Source organism: Bombus impatiens, unplaced genomic scaffold (genome assembly GCF_000188095.3).
Source record: "Bombus impatiens unplaced genomic scaffold, BIMP_2.2 scf_0498, whole genome shotgun sequence".
Taxonomy (NCBI): Eukaryota; Metazoa; Arthropoda; class Insecta; order Hymenoptera; family Apidae; genus Bombus; species Bombus impatiens.
In genome coordinates this window covers 296,907-318,062 of record NT_176917.1, presented here as the reverse complement: position 1 = coordinate 318,062, position 21,156 = coordinate 296,907, and the positions used below count along the sequence as shown (strand labels likewise).

Below are 21,156 nucleotides of genomic sequence, written 5' to 3'. Positions count from 1 at the left end.
GAACCGAAAGAATGGCACGGATCTTCGAATGGCGATCGCAGCTGTCGAACTTCGACAATAAACCACCGCTCGAAAGCTTCTTCCAGCGTTTTCCATCGCACCTCGAGCAGCAGCGTGTCGGATTTCGATAGACGGCAGAGCTACTTAGTCGAACGGTGAAACGTGTTCTTTGTTTTCGGGGATTTTCGAGACCCGGACTCTTTTCAGACACACGGTCCTTGGATTTCGCGACCGAATACCATTGTTCGGGCCCCGGAGAATCGGACACCAGACGAGCCTTCCGGGTCTCTTGGATCCATTCAATCGATTCCCATTCTGCTACGCGAAAATTTCCACGTCTTCTTGATGGAGATACCATCAGGAACTTTGTAGCGAGATAATGAGATTTTTCGAATTAATTTGACGCTTTTGCTTATAGAAAGAAGCTTGACTTCTTCTTTCCCCGAGTTTTGTCTTGGACTATTAATTTTTCAATCTTCCATACCATTTTTTATGAACTCGTTTTATAGAACAGCTTTTTGTTTTTTTCAATTTCAATTTCCAATTATGAGTTCCCTTTATGAAATACCTTTTTCTTGTCCTTGAAGATATTAAGTCTTTAAAAGTAAAGTAACCATTCAGAGAATACATAAGGAATGAACTGTCTATTGTGAATAAAGGTAGCAAGGGAATAAAAAATATTAAATAGAGAGTGATATATATTAAAAACGACAAAGAAAAGGGAGAAAGTGCAGAAAAATGGTCTATGCCAGGGAACAAAATAAGAACGGAATAAATCGGAGAGAAAATGGATTCTATTGGACGGATTAGGCCGAAAACGAGATGATGGGACAAACGATTGTAAGACGTAGTCCGAGACCGTATTCGAAGGATAATACTTAACGTTTATTTCTGCTTTTCTCACTTACAATACAATATTTATAGATTACTTCTGCCGCTTTAAAGTCGTAATACTCGAATAATCGGTATAGTTTAAGAGGTTTATCGTAACGATACAAGTACAAAGATTACAGCGGGTCATGGACGTTTCACGAAAGCGTATCTCATTCTATCATTCTTCTTCTTCATCATCTCTAACATTTCTATTCTCTTCCGTTCGCGAAACGTCTATAAAAGCTCTTTCTCTCTCTCTCTTTCTCTCTCCCTTTTTCACTCTCACTCTTTCTCTCGTGAAATCGTTCAACCGAACGGTTACATTAAAAACAACTGGGATGTTTGAAAGAAAACAAGGAAAAAATGAGCTGAAGAAAGTACTAGATAGGTATTTTCGTTGGAGAATTAAACAAACACAAAACTAAAAGAAAAGAGAACAACCAAGAAAGAAGCGATAATATTTAACAGATTCTCTGGCGATTTTCAACCATCCGCTTCACCGGTTATCGAACATTATGCACGTTGGACGTACAAGTTGATTTATATTCATTCAATGGTCAACATATTAAGTAAAAAAATAATTATTATTATAATAGAATTCTGACGATTAATAAATAGCTAAAAATTGGAACGAAAGGATAGTTATATCAGTTCTCATTCGAAAACGAACAACAAATTTTTATCACGTCGTCATCTGTAAATCTTTTTAATACTAAACGACGAACGAAAGGCGAAGGAAATTTTCTTGGCCTTTTCTCGATTGAAAAATGGGGAAAAAGCAAGAAAATGTGGGAAGAGGAAGTGACGACGCACTTTTTTCTAACAAATCGAAGGGGTCTATGTACAGCGATTACGAATCAAACGACCGCACGAAAATCACGTTCTCCTTTTAACGGTACCGTTGCACGAAACTTTCTGCTCGTCCTGCTCTCTGTTTCTGTGTAAGTTCGTTCGAAACGAAATACCGTGGAATTGGTAATTACCTAATGCTACTGGTGATTAGAAGGGATATGTCGATTCCGTTTTGGAGTTCGATGTTCGATAGTCGAAGCAGGATGTAAAGGAAAAGGAAAGATCCTTGGGATTCTGCGTACATGTATACTTATATGTGTGCTAAATAAACTTCGTTCAGATTAGTCCAGTTTATGTATTTGGATTCAAATCGTTTCATTTCAAGTAGATATTCTACGGGAAATAATATGAAAAACACTGAAAAGAACAACTGAAAAGAATCAGAAAGTGATATTAAAGAAAATCAAAGAACGATTGAAAAGTTGATACGTTTAGAACTTAAAAGTATATCTCGTGAAAATATATCTATAAAATCTTTCAAACTATTTTAAATCAAATAACTTGATTAAAAAGGACAAGGTGACAGACTCGAAAGAATATTAATTGATAGCTTTATATTGCGAAACTTTCGAAATAACCTGAACGAAAATGCAGGTGCTTCTGTCGATTAAAAAGAAAACACTGGGAACAGGGAGTGAAGGAAAACCGTTTTCGAGCGTCGTGCGCGATAATAATCCTCGCTACACTATTTACACGGGGACTATGTACAATCTCTTTATAATTCCATTTCGAGGATGGAAACCCTATTTTTGCGATAAATAATCGTCACGCGTCGAACCTGACGCTTGGGGATGGCTAGAACACGGAGAGTATCGACTTCGTTGTTGCTTTCAACGATCTGCATCGTTGATAGCCCTGATTTCACTATGATATTCTTCGTGAATATATTCGTTGGTCCAAGACGTTAGATATTCCTTTGGACGAGTTTTCTCTTCAGTTACAGCTTCAGAGATCATTCTTGAGAATTAAGATGACTCTAGGAGGTTCATTTGATATTTTATCTTGAGATTCAACAATTGCTTTGTCGATTGAAATTACTGCACAGGTCTCTGAATTTTTGTGTCAAAAGACGATTCTCTATATGTTACTTGCATTATTTAATCATTGTTCTTTATACCAGATATAGATGTTGTAGATGCTTTACATTTCGATTATTCTGAATTCAGTGTATCAACTTATATTGTGTATACCAAAAATAAAAATTATGAGGATGAACCAATAATTAATGTTCCTAAAACTAGCTACCTTCTAACAAATTTCGAAAAATTGAATATAATTATAGGCGATAAACAAAGAATTCTATAAATTTTCATTTTAACTCTCGCATTTAAAAATGATAGCTGAGAAAAATAATTTTATAGAAAGTATCTGTTCTTTCTCTGAAGTTCTTATAGAGAGATAAGTAGAATGGCATATTAACAAAGTATAACAATAGGATATAAACGGATATGTAAATTAAAATAGAATAAAATATCGTTATATGCTTCACATCATTACTGACTCATTCATTTAATTAATTACATATAACAATTTCGATAAAACTCTTGTGTTAACCATTTCGAAGACAAAAGAAAAATATATTAGGATGCCAAAGATACCTAAAAAAATTAAACCATTACTTTGCTCTTTCTCATTAAAAACAGGAACAATGCCAGTCATCAAGACATAACTCCGTGATTTTACAATTCCTCCCTTCTTAAAAACTTGAAGAACCAGCTTCCAAAAGCAAGAAATCACTCTGAAGCCAGATCAATATCCATCACTAGACTGCGGATGTTTATGAAAATTCGGACGTACTTCGATAACTAAAATCAAAGGAAACGAACCTAAATAGAGACTTGTATCATCTACCAAGCACTATAACAAATATTAACTTTAACTTTGACATTTTGCAAATTTTATTCTGCATATTTCCTATAATTTGTGTACTATATACACAAACACCCACAGTCTATCCATTACCTACGTCACATGTATAAACCTCTGGAAACGGTGGACCGAACTCAGGGCAACTGCTCCTCGAAGATGGATCAGAGCTACGTTCTATCGGGTCAGAAGATGACAGTGAGGGGTCGTCTGAACGATTCGTTTCCAGGCGCTGGAGCTGTTTGATAACCGCTGTATTGGCTCATCTGGGGTCCTAATAGACCGCTGGTTTGCACCGAACCTGGATAATAGGCTGGCAGACTGGCACCAGGACTCGCAGCCGACGAGGTAGACGTAGAACTCGCGCTAGACGAACCTTGTTCGGTCCTCTCGTGCTGTTTGCTCATGTCCGGAGACTCTGCGGCTGGTGACCTTGTTGGACCACCCCCGACGATACTACCAGGGCTGGACTCTTCGTAAAGCTTGTTGTGCTCGTAACTAGGCCGATTATAGTCGGTGATCGTAGGTTTCTGATCCATGTAGAGCTTCGATTGTTCGAAATACGCCTTCGCGGAGTCTAAATAGCTCCGGTCCAGGTACGATTTTGGACTCGAGTCCAGGTACTTGGGGTCGGAGTACATGCTCATCGCCAGAGTGCTCGGCGGCATGTATGCAGCTCGGTACTTGTCGGCCTCCATCGAGTACTTCATGGCGTCCATTGAGCTCACCACCTGGAACACAGAAGAGAAGATTGGACATTGGTTAGTTATTACTAATTACTATAATTACTATTACTATTGGTTAGTTAGTGGTAACTTCTGGTCTGGGCTGAATGGACAAATTGGCAAATTTGAAGTTAACCGGGTATTGCTGAGATTATGGCTTCTTAAATGGATTATATTCAAGGAATTGATTTTGCCAAGAAGATTGGTGGTTATAGAGAGGAAGATTGATGAACGAGGGGAAAGAACAAATGTCATAAAACTATGATACATCTATGAGGAAACGAGGTTCTATGATTTGAATTGTATAGTTTGCAGTATGAAGTTTATAGTTTTACTAGACTTTAGAAATAAAGTAAAAAGATAATTGATTTATATTACTTCAACTTACACAAGTATATACATCATAAAATAATTAAAAATCAAAATGATCATCGTATCTCCGCACCTTGAATTCCAAACTTAACCTGAACTGAAGCTACCAACGACGTTATGTATTCCTCCCAAACTTATCAATTCCAATAAATCCACGTAACAAAAGGATCAAAATCGCATTGGAAGCTCCCAAAGAAAAAATAAATGAACATTCCATAAGAATATCTACCACCCTCCTAACCGAAACCTGGGACGGAGAAAGAAACGGTTTCAAGGTGCAGCATTCGACTCGGTCCGAGTGCAAATCGCGAAATCGCCGGATCCGCGACGAGGACACGTCGGACAGACTCGAAAGAGATTTGTTCTATTCGCAGGACAAAGCTACCAATGGCTATAAATTTCATAACCGTTCCAAGGGTTAAAAGATCGGCCGCACGAGGCGGTGGATGGTCCACCGCGTGAAACTGCGACGGGATTCTTAAAAAGGAAAAAAAAAATAGAGGGAACCAGGAGAAGCGCGCGATTATTCCCGATTCTATAATTCGTGGACGAGGACCACGCCGGACCCTTTGTCGGATCGTTAAGCGGCTTTGTCCGGATGATTTACATCCAGTCTTAGCCGCTTCGCTCGTCTCTCCTCTCCCAGCTACGTCCAATTGATTACCGCTCGGTTCCTCTTCTTTGCTCGACTCAAAATCCTTCGCGAATGGTCCTTGCGAATCCTGAGGTTCTCCATCGGTTAAAACGACGTCGACTCCATCACATGGACTCCGGAAATTAACCCATTCGCAACGAATAACGAGTTAGAATCGTGGATGAGTCGTAATGACTTTTCCTACCTGTAGACTATGGTTGTTTATGCATTTATCGGAAGTTTCAGAGTGTAACGATGTACAGAATGAAATGAAAGTAAAGTATTTGTTATAACAGGACTGCAAATGTTGCGGAATTTAACCATATTCCGATAGACACTAACAGATTCAACGTTCGATACCTTTTATTTATTTTATAACATTAAATTATTCTAATAGAGATGGAAGTGAAAAGGGATCAAAGGACTAAGGGATCTGAGGAAAATCTTCGCGCCTAATATGTTTTTGTTTCATATTAAAAAATCCCCTGTTTTATCATAACGTGATATCAAAATCAACAAATATCTATTATTATATCATTTACACATCGTGTTTTTCTTTTCTTCTTTTGATCTTCGTATACGTAATAATCGACAAGTTTTTGATGATTATATACTCATGAGATACAGTGTATTTAATTTTCAACGTTAACAGTGAAAAATTTAAAACTGCACGGCTACTCAAGCGTCGACCAAATAAAATTCCACTTGGGCTCGACGCCACCTTCGTCGCAGTAGTTGTCGTTCTGACAAGACTTAATTACTGTGCAGCAGCATGGTGTCGCCGTTCGAGCGTATAACACAATGTCGTACCGTTATTCTTCTGTTTTCATTCACAAAGGCGCTTATTCGCCGCACTGCCATGTGTCGTCAAGGATGGAAAGCGACGAAGGGAAGAGCGCAGAAGTGACAGAGAAAGAAACGCAAACACGGTGTGTGAATAGAATAAAGACAGAGGAAGAGAGTGGAATGTCTTTTGCTAGCAGAGCACTTTATTTTCCAAATGGCTCTTCTCCATTCCCGGGTCAGAAAGGTTGGCCAAAGCGAGAAAGTCAACCGAGAAGCATTGTTGCTGCCGGTTCGTCGATATTTCACCCACATCGTGCCCTCGTGGATTCGAGACCTCGGAGCAACGTCGAGAATGGACTTTCAATCGGAAGCTCGATTCTGTTCTTTAGATTTATGTACATTCTACGTGAAGTAGACTATCAAGGATAGTTAGAAGAAACTTGCGGTGTAATCTTGCTGAGAGCTAGTTCGAAAGTTTGTGAAGTAAATTTCTGATCAGCATTGTCATATCAGCCCTCTGAATGTTATAACGAATACTTTATTACCCCTTTTAAGATCAAATTCTTTTTCAATTAGAAAAATGTTTTTTTTTTTTATTAATTACTGGTAATAGTAACACGTTTTTGAATAGATTGGAAAGAAAGAATAATAATACTACTACTTTGAAAAAATAACATTCTATACGAACATATTTACTCGTGTCTATACTAGCTTGTGAAACAGTGTATTTCCATTTTCATTTATCCATAGAAAATCAAAACACCGCGTAGTCTTCAATTTAAAAATCTCCACGAGTCATCATCCACCATACAATACCACATAAACAGTCTTCTCCTTACCAACCCCTAATCTTACTCCACCAACCATCTCTGACTAAGAATTTCTCGCATAATTTACTAAGCCATCCCCTTAATTCTCCACAAACCAGAAACCCTCGCATTATCCTCCGATGATCGTCACCCTGTTTCTTTCGACTTCTCTTAGTTTTTCTTAACTCAAGGTTTCTTCTTTGACGAAGCAGCGGCGAAGAAGTCTGACTTGGAAAAAATGTTCATTGGGACGCATCGTAGGCCTGGCGAGATCTTCCTAAATGGTAAAGCCAGCAATGACGGGCACGGTGACGGCGATGACGGTGCCGTTTCGTCCGCGAGCACGATAACACACGGCGGCGCGACCGCGCGTTGGAATTCTTCGCTCGTGCTCGTCGGTTCGCCAATAATAGTCGGTCTGTATCGCACCGCTGCGTCGTTCCAGACGCGTCGGCCATTCAGCCGTTGAATGCAGAAATAACTAGCTATCTGTTTGTCTCCCGTACCCAGCTGCGGAAATTCATACACAGACCACGGTCTCCGGTTTCTGTTTGCGAAGCCACCCGGGGGCCCCTTTGTTGCGACAACGAATGAAACGTACCTACTACGCTCGTCCTCCGCCTCGTACCTCCTCTTCTTTCTTCTCTTCCTGCGGCCTCTCTCGCTCGACGATGTTCGCGTTGCTCCTGCTGCCTTCTCTCATCAGCGATCTATCTCTCCCTTTCCGCGACGTTTCCTTCTGTTACGCGTGGATCGCTGGTCGACGATCTTCTTCGGCGATTGTTTCACTTTTTCAGTTAAGGGAGTCGAGGTTCGATCAAGGGTTCGTGGAGATTTGAACGAGTCTCGAGTGGCTCGGCTGAGCTTGTTGCGGGCGGGGGTTGAAATGATCTTTTGAGAATAATTTTGTTAATAATTGATGTATGAGCTGACCCAGAAACCAATCAGTGTAAATAAATCGTTAAAATTTTTTTGTTAACAAAACTTTCAGTCGAAGGAACAGTTTGGTCTTTATGGTATAGTGTATAATATGACGAGTAATTGCCACGTTGTATTTGTAAATTGCTCGTATTTGAAATTAGATTGTCCGTATCTTAAGATTACTTATTTGGTACAATCTCGAAGAATATTTGGAGATTTGTTCGAAGCAAAAGGTAAGATATACGTTTTGCAACGATTAATAGAATTTCGCTTGTTTGCCGAGGAAAGGGGCGCGTGAATGCAGCGATAAATCTCGAGATTCCCCGATCGAGTCTCTCCACGTCAAATTCCATTGAATAGGGACGCGCAAGAAATAACCGCGTGGGTGGCTCTTTTCCGCCGGCATCTCGATAACGCTCGGTCCCTGCGACCGTGTCTTACGCATTTTTCGTCCCTGACAAATCGTAATCGCCGATGCTCCCCTTCTCGGCGGAATCAAACCCCTTCCTCCTAACTTGCAGCATTTGATTTAATATTTTTCAATTTATAAATAAAACATTAATATCGGTCAGACTTTTTGATCCAATCTATTATTTATATATCGACAAATCAAGTCAAAAGAAATTTAAGATTCTTAGATTATCGAATAAAATCCATCGCCTACTACTATCTTATAATACAACAAACATCGAAGCAATTCCATTTTCCGCAATATAACGGTACCATACGATTGTACAACCAGGCGCACCTTCTTTCACGAAAGCAAGAGCAACGTGCATGGAATCCGGTCAAAACTCGGACCAATGTCTCCTCTGCCTACCAATACGCAATTATGATTCCACTCAACTATACTGTTGCAATTTTTTACAACGCTGTTTCTTATCGCTCTGAATCACTCGCATCTATACGAAAGGGAAAATTCATGCGACGTCATTACGATCTTGTTTCGACCTGATCCGTAATTCGGTAGCTCGATGTGTATTATACTTCTAATAATACAATCGCACACTCGCGTGCCTTATATCATTAGAAACATAAATCTGTCAAATCGTGCAGTGTTATGCGTACAAAGTTTCAAAAACGTCACATCGTTGTTCCGCACCTGGGTGTGACGACGATAAATTTGCTCGTCTGTACCGAGCATTACACACCATCGTTATATCAAAGACTGAAAATTAACCCGGAAATAGCGTTGGAATTGTTTCAGGATCGCACGTTGCGATTCGTGAACGACATAGATTAGTTCCGAACGAGGAAGATAAGTGGCTTGACACGGAAACAACATCGGGAACACGATAAACGGGTTTTGAGACAGGAAACGATTGTTTGTTTACAAGATGCATCGACTCACCTGAGCAGGTGCTGCTAGACCCGCAGACATCGCCGCTGCGGACTGCTGTGCTGCTGCAGCAGCGGCTGCGGCCATGCTGGCTGCAGATAGTGAACCATAAGCGGCCGCGGGACCATAATACGATCCCATTCCTGCCTGTCCCATTCCACCAGCCATTCCTGCAACAGATAGTTTATAGCGTGTAAAAAATCTTGATAATCCAGCAATTCGAAAGTCGGGCGCTTTTTCCACGATATAAATGTTAGATGGAATTTGTTGCAAGTAGAGCGTTACATTCGGTTCTGAAAGAATTAATAGCAGAGTCGTACAGCATTGCGTTACCAACACGAGAACTATAAATGACTGAAATATGGAACTTAATTAACATCTAAATAAACTAGGAGTGTAATCTACCATATTACCCTCTCCTCTAATTATCTATTTTTTTTATATTTCTCTGAGTCGTGTGAATGCTACGCGACATTTACGTGACAAAGTGATAACCATATTATCAGTTACAGATTAATCCTTCGTTTAAAAATCTTAACTCTCTCTCATCAATCCTTCGCACACATTAATTACACAATTATACGCATTAACACTGTAACTATCTAATATACTCTACACATATAATTCCAACTAAAGTAATATAACGAAAAAAAACATAAAATTATATTTCCATATCTATAAAATATCTATAAAGATCTATAGAATATATTTCCAACACTTCCTACATATCTTCGCCTTTATACGATTCCGAAAACGAAACAAAACACCCAAGAAGTATCAATACGAACAGATTTTCATTTTCAGGTTTCGATCGTCCGAAAAGAATCTTCATTGTACAGCTAGCGCGAGACATAACTTTTTTCCCAAAACGCAGTGCACGATTCACAATACGGCAATCGAACTCGACGATCGGCTTCGATCCTCGCCTTTCGTCGATCGACAATGCCAATGATTAACCGAACAGGCCCGTAAGTTTTTCGTCGAGATTAATATCGGGGGGAGGTTGTTCGCGTTCCCGCTTCAGGGCTTATCGATCATCGTCGCCGAACGACGGAAACGCGGCGAAAGAATGGCTATGCCAACGAAGGCTCATTGTCGACGTGCCGTGAACCTCCACGACGACGAAGAAACGTCTGGAAAGAAGCCGGGATAGAAGCAGGGATGATTGGCGGCGAGATTTATGGCCGACAACGAAGAATTCACGGGCCAGTCGATTATTAATCGCGATTTTGTAACCGGCCGGCCTTCGTCGATGCCGATAGAATATTTCGTCGAAGAATACGGGACACCGGTAGTTGAAAAATATCAGAGACTGTCTTTCCTTTGGAACACACTGTACCTTGTCGTCGAAGGTTTTTTGCAACGCCTTTCTCAAAAAAGTGTATACAATAATCGTGATAATGGGGAATTCATTTTCGTTACTTTGGGATGGTATGAACTTTGACTTTTGTCGATCTTTTGTTGCTGTATTTGTCGGGTGATCGTTGATTGATCAATGGAATAGAAGAACGACACACAATATACTTAGTCAAAGACCGATAAGATTGCGGATGATGTATTTTCATGAGATAGTCGTTACTTGATATTTACAGTGTTGACACCTCATTTATTTGTTTGTTACTTTATAAACGAATGAAACATACAGCATAGAATTGCACTCTAATCTTAATTCCAGTTTATTTAGTTCAATGCAAATTAAGTACAATCTTGATTGAATAATGATTTATGACTTTTTAAGAAGAATGAGTGGTTAAGCGTGTACGTACATGAGGAATGAACATTGACATTAATCATTGGATAAAAATGCGAAAGGTGAGGGAAAACGTGAGGTTAATTGTTGAAGAATATTGTGATAAACAAGAGTTTAATTTGCGAATATGGTTACGACGATTTGCTAAAGGATAATGGCTTCTCATTAACACGTAGGTATACACTCTAGTTCTTTAACCGTCCAGCTATCCCTTTTATCAATCTATTAAGTTACGATAAATGTAAAATAATCGTACATCTTGCAAGTCGTTTCAAAAAATTAACCACGTATGAATCCACTACATTAACTTTTCTATAAAAGCCAATGATTTTATTTTAATTCGCTAGTTGCGCTATAACTTTCAAGTTATACAAATTCCTTTTATTAAAAGAAGTTAGTTGTGCTCATTTAAAACATTCGATTTAATCAATCGACTAATCATGATTCTCGTCGATCGTTTTAAAATAAACACTCAAAATTGTCATGATTTTATCCTCTTCTCAACCTCTTCTCGAATCGCTAGCCCCAGGTAACTCGTAACAGTCATAACTTGTCCCAAGTTTCTGTGAACGCGTCCACAGTACCCAAAGGAACGAGATTCCCCCGCTTCATTCACGTTCCCGTGATCTTACAGGATAACCGAACAAAATTATTAATTCCAGCAATGGCAACGGACCGATTAAGGCCGGAATTTATCCCACCGCCCACGCGACTTCGAAACGCGATCGGTAATCCCCGATTTATCGGTCGTACACCACGCTTCTCTTTTCTTATCTTTTTACCTCCTTTATTTCCATCCCCCCCTCTTTCGTGAACCAACCTTTTTCCCTTAAGTTACAGGATGCTTTACCACATCAATTTTCTAGAAATGGAGGATAGGTACATGAAACTAGTAGATATCCTGAGATATACAGATATTTTCTAATATTTCCTTGGAATAGAAAAAGGTTTTCAAACGACATGTTTAGTATCCTATCTTCGAGATTATCGGTGCTTTTAATGACCGAAAACATTTTTAGCAATTGAAGTGCTTGTAAATTCCTTTCGCAGTTTGTATAACGATATATCAAAGTTGCTTAAGATGTTAAATTATTTAAATCGTGAGAATTAAATGATTTTTGGTATAATATTAAACGACCATAAATACTTTCGAGTTTCTCAAGATACAAAATTCTATTTGGAAAGAACGATTGTAAAGTGAATGAATCGGTAAAAGCTGCCTATCTGTATTCAATCGATTCAATTGCTTCGATTCAGCGATGCTTGAATCGCAAAGATTATATTTAAATATTCGTAAACTTTGTGATTTTCTTTAGACTTTTAATTTGAAATATCAATGAATATTCTCAAATTTTGCTAGATTCTACGTGAAAAGCAAGATTGTAAAAATAATCAATAAAAATCTCCGGTCTGCTTATATAGCTCCTTTTCTCGTTTCTTCTTCTACGAAATTATTGAAATTACCAAGATTACATTATACGATTTTTGGCAGTCTGTGATTCCTTTCGAATAAAGTCTGAAATCGAAATGGTAGTATGTAAATGCTGTGCAGTTTATTTAAATAAATGATTCTACTTAGAAAACACGATCGTAAAGGATATCGGCAAAAGCTACCGATCCTGCTCCCTTTTTTCTGTCATTTCCTTCCACTAGTATAGCACAACTACTTTTTTTCGTTTCTCTTTTTAACCTCCGTCGGCTGTTGGCGAACACGTCCCTGTACAGTGGCACGCGTATAAGACAAGTGCGTGGGTGGCTGGGATAAATTATCGGCTTAGGCTGGAATTTCTGGCCAGGGTTTCCGTTCGCAGATAGCGAGCAACGACTTAAGACCGTAAGTTAAGGGGAACCTCTCTAGCCGGAAATTCGCGCTACGTTTTTTTAACAGTCCAACGATATCGAGGAAAATAAAATTATCTATCGAGGTCACGAAATATTTAAAATCTCACTAATACATTTATTATAAGCTACTACTGGAAATGATAAATTAGAAAATTATTTCATATACCTCTAAACAAAAACGTTCGTATGATTTATAATATTACGCATTTCATCTTTTCTAGATATTTTACAATGTTTTTACAATCATTGACAATGTAATATATTCTTTACGGTAAATGAGAGGGTTTGTAAGTTGTACTGTGTAAGAGGGTGTTCTTCAAATGTAAAATATAATTTTAAAAAATAAGGGTTAAATCATAAAATAAATGAAATCATAACAATTTTGTAAAAATTCTTCCCTTTAACTCGAGCTATTTTCGTTCGATCTGCACTAAATCTTTTAAAGGTATCCGAATAATCCAACCATTATCGCTCGACCAATCAAGCTACTAAAATTTTTATAAAGCTACTCGAACTACTACTTCAGTAACTAACAATTGGTATTCAATTCGATTCAATAAAATGATTTTTACACGCTATAAATCTTGCGTATAACTCGTATCCTTCGATTATTCAGCAATTCTCTACTCGACATTCTCATCGGCCAATCTAAAACATTTTACTTTGACGAACGTCTGACAAGGTAAACTGCGAGTTATATCTAAAATATTATTTATTTACGAAAATAGCAAATACCAGAAAGAGAATGAAGAACTAAGGATCAATCATTCATCATCAATCATTTTGTATTTATTGAAAAATGTCTATTTTTTAAAGTAGCAATATTAAAGAAACGCGATGGGGTGAAGCACGTAAATTCCTCAAATCTCTATACACATCACCCCACGCGTTTTTTTTCTTTGAAATCCCTTAACGAATTTATAATTCGGTTGGCTAAGTCACGTGCTTCCGCCAAATGTCTGGAGGCGCAATCGTACGCACAGGGGTTAAAACAATTCGATAAATAATGAGCCAGCGACATGTTTATGCTCTCGCGTGCATAAAGCCAATGAATCGTTCGGGCGGACCACAGCCCTTCCGCGCCGAAGGGAATTATTCGACGATTTATTTCATGCCCTTTGAGCCACAGATCCCCAAGATACCAGTGCTAACTTTTGACCCATGTTTTGGAAAATAAACGCGGGGGACATCGCGTGACTACTTAACTTATTTATTTGCTTCTTCTTTTTTCCGAACATTGGCTTTTTACGTGAGGTAGAAACGGCTTTTAACCCGTTTGCTACATTCATTCCTGTCGACAAAAAATTGCACGGTACGTACGAGTCATATTCTGTATATATTTCGTACGTTTCTATATTACTTTTAATTCAATATGTATGCGCACATGATTTTCTTTACATTGATTATATTTATAAGGGTCAATTTTCAATAATTTATCTTTCGTGAATAAGATAAACAGGCAACACTCGTTTTGCTATTAACAAAATATGATAAAATTCAAAATAGAAAATTGAAGCGTGTCATTAATAGCATTGTTCTTATTCTTTAAAGCATTTCCATTTAACTATATCGGACTATGTTAGAAACATTAGATTTATAAGATCTTACAATTATTTACTGAACATGAATATTCTTTTCATCTGCATCCAGGAAGACTTTCGTTTAAAAAACACAAAGCAGTAAGTAGAGAGAGGAAAACATCAATTTACGCAGTTTAAACCAATCATAATTAACTCCAAGCTCATCAACTCTTACTTCCAACCCCTATCAAACACTACCCCGTTTCATTCACGAGAATGTCTACCCGTCGCTCCTCGAAACGCAACAATCCAACTCGGCTGTGCTTTCACTCGTTTCGTTGCCACGACAATGGTAGAAGGTTGCGTTCAATTACGAGATCGGCATCTGTCGATTTCGATCGGTTCCTGCCTTATCTCCGACTACGAAGCATCCCCGCGAAATCGCCGGGGAACAGATGTTCGATGAATCGGACTCGCGTACACACGGCGGCCTTCCCCCGGTTCGCTTCGAGGTTTACACAGATTTGTTTGACATCCCGACCGTCTCCATTGTACCCATTGTTTCCCACTTCATAGCAGATTACGTAATTTTGAATTTTTCCACGGCGAGTCAAAGAAAAAACGGGATTCAGCCTCGGGACACAATCGACCGTGAAATTATGATCGTGAATGCCGACGAGGGTGAACGAATTATTCGGTGCACTAAATTTTCATTCGACTGTCGGGCTGGACAATGAACGGTTTACGCGAGGATCGATGATACCGAATATTTTAAGTTGGACGAATTTATCGAGATTCTTAGAATGATCCTTTCAAATTCTGTTCTTTTGGACTTTGTTTAGAGATCGATGTATGATTGTGATGGTAGAATATCCTTGAAAATTATTGCGAAAGGGGTAATGTGTTGAGTAATAAGAATTATATGTTGATTATACATAGTTTGTTGAATTTAGATAATGAGAAGGGATGCGAGTTTTGTATTTAATTTAGAACAGTTTTTAAATTTTGAAACATAGAAGTTAAGAAACAGGATGCGCTATAAAAATTGTTAAGGGTTGATAGATCTGTGGTTAGTAATAGTGCGTTTAAAATTTCATCTACAGGGTGGTTGGTAACTGGTGGTACAAGCGGAAAGGGGGTGATTCTAGGCGAAGAAAGAAGTCGAAAATATAGAATAAAAATTGTTCATTTGAGGCTTTGTTTTCGAGAAAATCGACTTTGAATTTTCGCTCGGTACGCGTGCGATACGTTATAACGGATCTCACTGTAGATCGTTGTCTCGATGGAAAAATTAAAAAAGAAATTAAAAAAGAAAATTTTTATATTTTCGACTTCTTTTTTCGCGTAGAATCACCCCCTTTCCGCTTACCAACCACCCTGTATATAAATGTGATGAAGAGGAAATGTTCACGGTCTCACTGGTTCTAACTTTTAATACAGTATTTTACATAATTAATCAATTTTTACACTCGTTACATTTTACACATAAAATATAATAATGGCAGAAAAAAATGAATCACCAGTATCGTCACAATTTATCCCACTTAATTTACTAATTACGCTAATTTACTTTTATCTCCAACTTATCTACCAGTCTACCCAGCCGTGTTTCCATACCTCCTTCCATTTCACCAGATATAATTACGCGATCCATGCGATTTCATCCGATCGCTTACCTTGTTATTCATATCGAAGACAAAGAAAATAATAGAAGCGTCACAAAATAATACTTCCACGAGGAAAGTGACTAGATATGGTACCAATGGCTCGGACTAGAATGTCAATCACGTTGTAGTTTTCCTAGAATTTTATCTTTGGTATTCGTTGATAACAGACACCGATGACCATGAAGGGATGAACTTCACTGGCTCTAAAAGCGGGCAACGTGTGAACCATTAGCGAGACGCTGGAGAAAATGGCATGAAGGAAACGAGGGTCGGTCGAACCTCTAAAAAATCGCCATTATAAGACTTCCGACCACGGAACCCGGGGGCATCGCCGGCAACAATGCGGCTGAAACGCGAGCCGAAAAGATAAGAATATCAAAGCCCCAACAGACGAAACTGTTCTTTTTTCTATTGTAGCCCGCCGCAACACACCAGAGAATTGCGAGATTTTTACTTCGAGAATCGATTCCGTTCTTGTCTTTTGGCCATCGTAATTGCATTGTTTCCTCGCTATCAGGCTCAAGCGTTTTCAGTCGGATAATTGCGTGCGATTGTGAAGCTTCTTTTCATTGCTCCGTGTTGTATTTCTTCTATTTTCTTGTGTAAATTAAGAAGAGATTGTTTCTACTCTAAGATGTTTTCTATTTTATTTTTCTTTTTTTAAATTAAATCAAGAAGGACTTTGATATTTGACGAAGCGATAGATTCGTGAAAAATCGGTAGGAATTCTATATTTCACAAGTTTATGTTTTTATAGTCGGATACCCCGAGGAAAATTCAAACTATGAATCTATCATAGTTTTAGAGTAATATAACTAATTATCTATTTACTATGAGAAAAGATTTTCATTCAGAACCTAGCGACTCCCTTTTCCTCTCTTACGAATTGTAATTCTTTTCGTATTTCAATTTTTTGACATTTTTATATTCATATTTTCTACGTTCAGATTTTATATATTTGTCAAAAATATTATCTTACCAGCTCGGAGCGCATCCATGGGCACACTAGGATACGGAATACTGTAAGGATAACCTTCCTTTCGTAAGGTTTTCGGCTTTCTTCTAGGTCTGTACTTGTAATCGGGGTGTTCCTTCATGTGCTGTGCTCGTAACCTTTTCGCCTGATCGATGAAGGGTCGTTTCTCGTCCTCAGTTAAGAGTTTCCATTCGGCACCTGAAACAATGTAACATTTCGATAATTAGAATCGGTGAATTAACGAGTCTCAACGTCTGTTTCAAGTGCCTATACTTGAAGAAGTTCTATCGAATACGATGGAACAATAACTAGAGCATAGGGAAAAAAGTTTAAACAATCGAAATACGCTTGTTGAAATGATACCTTTGCGAGAAAATTTCCTTTGGAAAAGTTCCCTAATAACACTGTAATCAATTTTCAAGTTCAAATATTCTTTAGATTTTTTAAAAACTTATTGAAGTACGAACATGCGAAGAGTTTTGCGATTTTTTACGCGATATTTCTCGCGCGTCAAACAATCGAGGAGAAACTAATAATTCTAGCAATTACATTCGACGTTACGAAAAATAATTATCGCGTTCGTCATTGGAAAATATTGTTCCAAGAAGACCTATCTTTCGTCCGCTCGTAAATGTCAGTAAACATTAATTTTTCCATATCTCGTCCGTAGGGAAACCAAACAATGATTCATAGTAAAATTCCTCTCTGCTACCTTAAAAGTCACATCATCGACAATTTTGTACAAAAATTCTAAAACAAAAACCGGATTATAAAATAAATGAAAACGAATGTGTAATTCAGCGAACATTTCACTTGCAAATTGGATCTAATCGATGTTCGATACGGTAAAACTGGGTACATATTTACACTTTCACTAATGAAGAGTTTAAACAAAAATCTACAAGATAAATACGAGGATATTTTTCATTCTTGCAAATGACATACTTTTACTAACATACTTTAGATTGCGAATAACATACTTTTGCATTTTAAGATTTCCAGAATAATATGTACTTATAATTAATTATGTGAGAAGTAGTAAATATTTGCAAGTAATAAATTTCACGTCATTAAATTTTTCTACAACCACGTATGCTACCAACCAAAATGTATTTAATTGTAGATTGATACGAAGCGTAACATATTTTATTTAATAAAAAGGTGCGTTATATTTATGAGTTAATACTTAACGTTTTCGTACTTCATGTTAGGCAGTTACCATTGTGGAAGTAAATCAATTCCCTACAATTCGTAAATTAACTGTAGACATTCCAATTATCATATGATGTATTTCGAAATGGAATATTAACTTTAAACGTTTTCTGTGGAAAATAAAGTAGAAATTTAAGTAATAAATCTGTCACGAATAATTCGAAAGAAGGGAGTCTGTATCGTGGCTGGTTCTCTCTCGCGAATGCTTGTTTGCGGTTCGTATAAAGCAGTTTGTAAACGAACGATAGGCACTTGGATAACGCGTCCGATCAATGAGTATAAAAGGTATTTGGACGCTGTGTTTACCCGATGAAACGGTCGTGTTGTGTGCCACCAGCGGCAGAACCAGCCGTTATGGCTGAATTATCGACGAGCTCGTAATCGCGTCTCATTTAAATTCATCTCGTTCGCGATTGTTTGTGTGGAAAATTGCGTATTCATTTTTTCCAATAAAATTTTTCTATTTTTGTCTCTTTTTTTTCCTCCTTCTGTTTATTGTGGTATATTTTTTCATGATCTGTTTTCTTTTTGAACGATAATATAGAAGGAGAGCGTTCTGATATAGTTAAAAATTGATTATTCAGAAATTAGTTTAAAAATGACTGGTTTGACAAAAAATTTCGTGATATTTCGCGTTGTAGTTAGGAACAAACATGACGGATGAAAGGACAAGCCTACTCGTGATTAAATAATGGACATAGACCGTGTCGTTTTTTTTTTGTCGCGAATTTTTTCAAACGTCGAAGTCACGCAATGTTAGCGATAGTAGCTTCGAATGAAAGATTAGAAATAAAGAAACTCTTAATTTATCATAGCCTTTTGCGAAACTACGAACAGATTCATTGAAGCATGAACTTGCATGTTTCCAACATTGAAATATCATGTATTTCTTATGTCAGTACCCGGTCGGTCTGTAAATATCGTTTAATTAACTGGACTTCGACACGAAATGTCGCTCCGTGAGACATTTTCGAACAACATCGGGAGAAATTCGAGAAACTCGTTTCTTATAAACCTTGTTCGTTATATTTATCTTTCTATTCACTTTTCATATATCTACCGTATTTACCTTGTCAGAGCGGAGCTTAACAAACACAGTGACAAATCTTCAAATATAATACTGTACAAATTTCAAATTTTCTGTTCTCTTATAAACAGCACAATTTTAAAGAGTAGGAAAGGTACGTATTTTCGTATCCAACGTTGGAAATACCAAAGATCATAATGACGAAGAAATAATTATTTCGCAAGTGGTTCGTGCCAAATCTCTCGTCATATTATTAAACCCTGGTTTACTCGACATAAACAATTAAAATATATTCTAACTAAACGGTAAAATTCACCTTCGTTCCGTAAAAACTCGACTCTACGCCATTTCCTGTTCCCATTCGCTTGTTGTTTCGATCAAAAGTACTCGACACTGTCGGGGGCGTGAAACAACGGCGTTGGCGCGTTTGAAACGGGTGATTTTCGCGTTTGGACTGTTTTACGTGCTCGCGGGGAGAACGATGGCAAAGAACAGGCAGTCGTTTGCCCGAAACAACCGATGTTTTCGCGGTGAAACGATTCCAGCAGCCGCCATCTCCGTCCTGTCGCCCTCTGTTTGGCGCTTTGGTTGTTCCTTCGGCGGTAGCGAGCCGATTGTTTCGCCGAGAATTAATTACCACTTGTTGTCGGGGTGCTGGCTGCTGCTGTGTAGACAAAGCGCGAAGCCCCGGCGTGGCGCGGCGCGACGTTCTGGCAAACGAAGGTAAAATGCTCAAACGAGAAAACGACGCACGGCGTGGCGCGAGGTTTGCACTCCGCGGTTCCACCCCCGAAACAAAGGCTGCCAGTATCGTGACGATAATGGCCGCCGAAGTTGAGACGGTTGCCGTCTTCCCACGTCGATCTTCTACGATGTTGTTAGGTTGCACGAAGATCGAGCGATGTTTCATTTCGTTTGAAGTGATTTGATTTCTAGGATTGGCTTAGATTTTAACGCGATTCGGGAATCGTTATTACCATTTTAATGAAATCATAGTAGAAATTGATGGTTTGTAACGTTGAAATCGTAGGATATAGAGTAAGATGACAGATGTGCGAATGAAAGTATTTGGCCTAATCTGATAATCACTAACATAGGCATTTGGGATTTATTTTACGTAGTGAGCGATGGATAAACGAATAAAGAATACTCAATTTAAGTTTCGCTTCTTAGATTCAAACTGCAACTTTCTATAATAAGCTGCAGCAATGAAAATGAAACGCTAATTCAGTAAGATTATTGTACTACAATTAATCCCATATCGAGTCTCTGTTATGAAATTGGGTAAAAGATTCTGAAGATTAGAGTTATTTCTAAATACCAAACTTCCAGAACTCCACGATATGTAGTAAATTTTATCACAACCTAGATATTCTTGTCCTAAATCATTCCTAGCGTACATGATCCAAGGAAAGAACGATATCTTCCAAATCACCTGCTCCTTTCTCGAAGCATTCAAACGACATGTAATCGACGAAAGACAACGGTATGAAAAACGTAAATCTGAAAGTAGAAGAAGAAGGCAAAGAAGAAACGGGGCCAAGGAGAGGCTCGGTGAGTTCCGACAGCAATATCAAGAACGAGCACGTTCCGGCCGGGCATACAACGAATCGCTCAAGGGGGATGAAAGTTCTCGATACAGAGACGAGATACACTGGCGGAAATTCGAGACGCACCGGAGCAGATACGGTAGCGAAGAGAGGATGGGATTCGCGTTGCCCGATGGATCTTTTACTCTCCTCGTTATTGTTGCTGACAGCAGGCAACGACAATGGAAAGAGTTGCTTGTTGTATAGCGGAGCACACGATAGAAGAAAGATAGACAGAGCAAAAGAGAGTGAGAGCAGGCTAAACAATACAGACACGTGGTGGTTCACAATGAACCTTCGAGGAACAGTTGCGAGAAAGAGAGAAACGGAACGGGGAATACGAGATTTTTGTCTTCCGGCACAATGTGCAGCGCTGATAACGCATTCGAGCCGACC

The 21,156-nt window shown here is 38.4% G+C and overlaps 1 protein-coding gene across 1 annotated transcript in view; it reads right to left on the bottom strand.

Annotated features, from left to right (window-relative positions):
- Positions 1-863: 863 nt before the first annotated feature.
- LOC100745025 (transcription factor Sox-19b) overlaps positions 864-21,156 on the bottom strand; it is a 139,451-nt gene continuing 119,158 nt past the window's right edge. The window contains exons 6-8 of the mRNA XM_033321799.1: positions 16,936-17,130; positions 9,190-9,347; positions 864-4,322 (exon numbers count right to left, since the gene is read on the bottom strand). Coding sequence (XP_033177690.1) covers positions 3,777-4,322; positions 9,190-9,347; positions 16,936-17,130 — 899 coding nt within the window. The 3' untranslated portion in view covers positions 864-3,776. The remainder of the gene's footprint in view (positions 4,323-9,189; positions 9,348-16,935; positions 17,131-21,156) is intronic.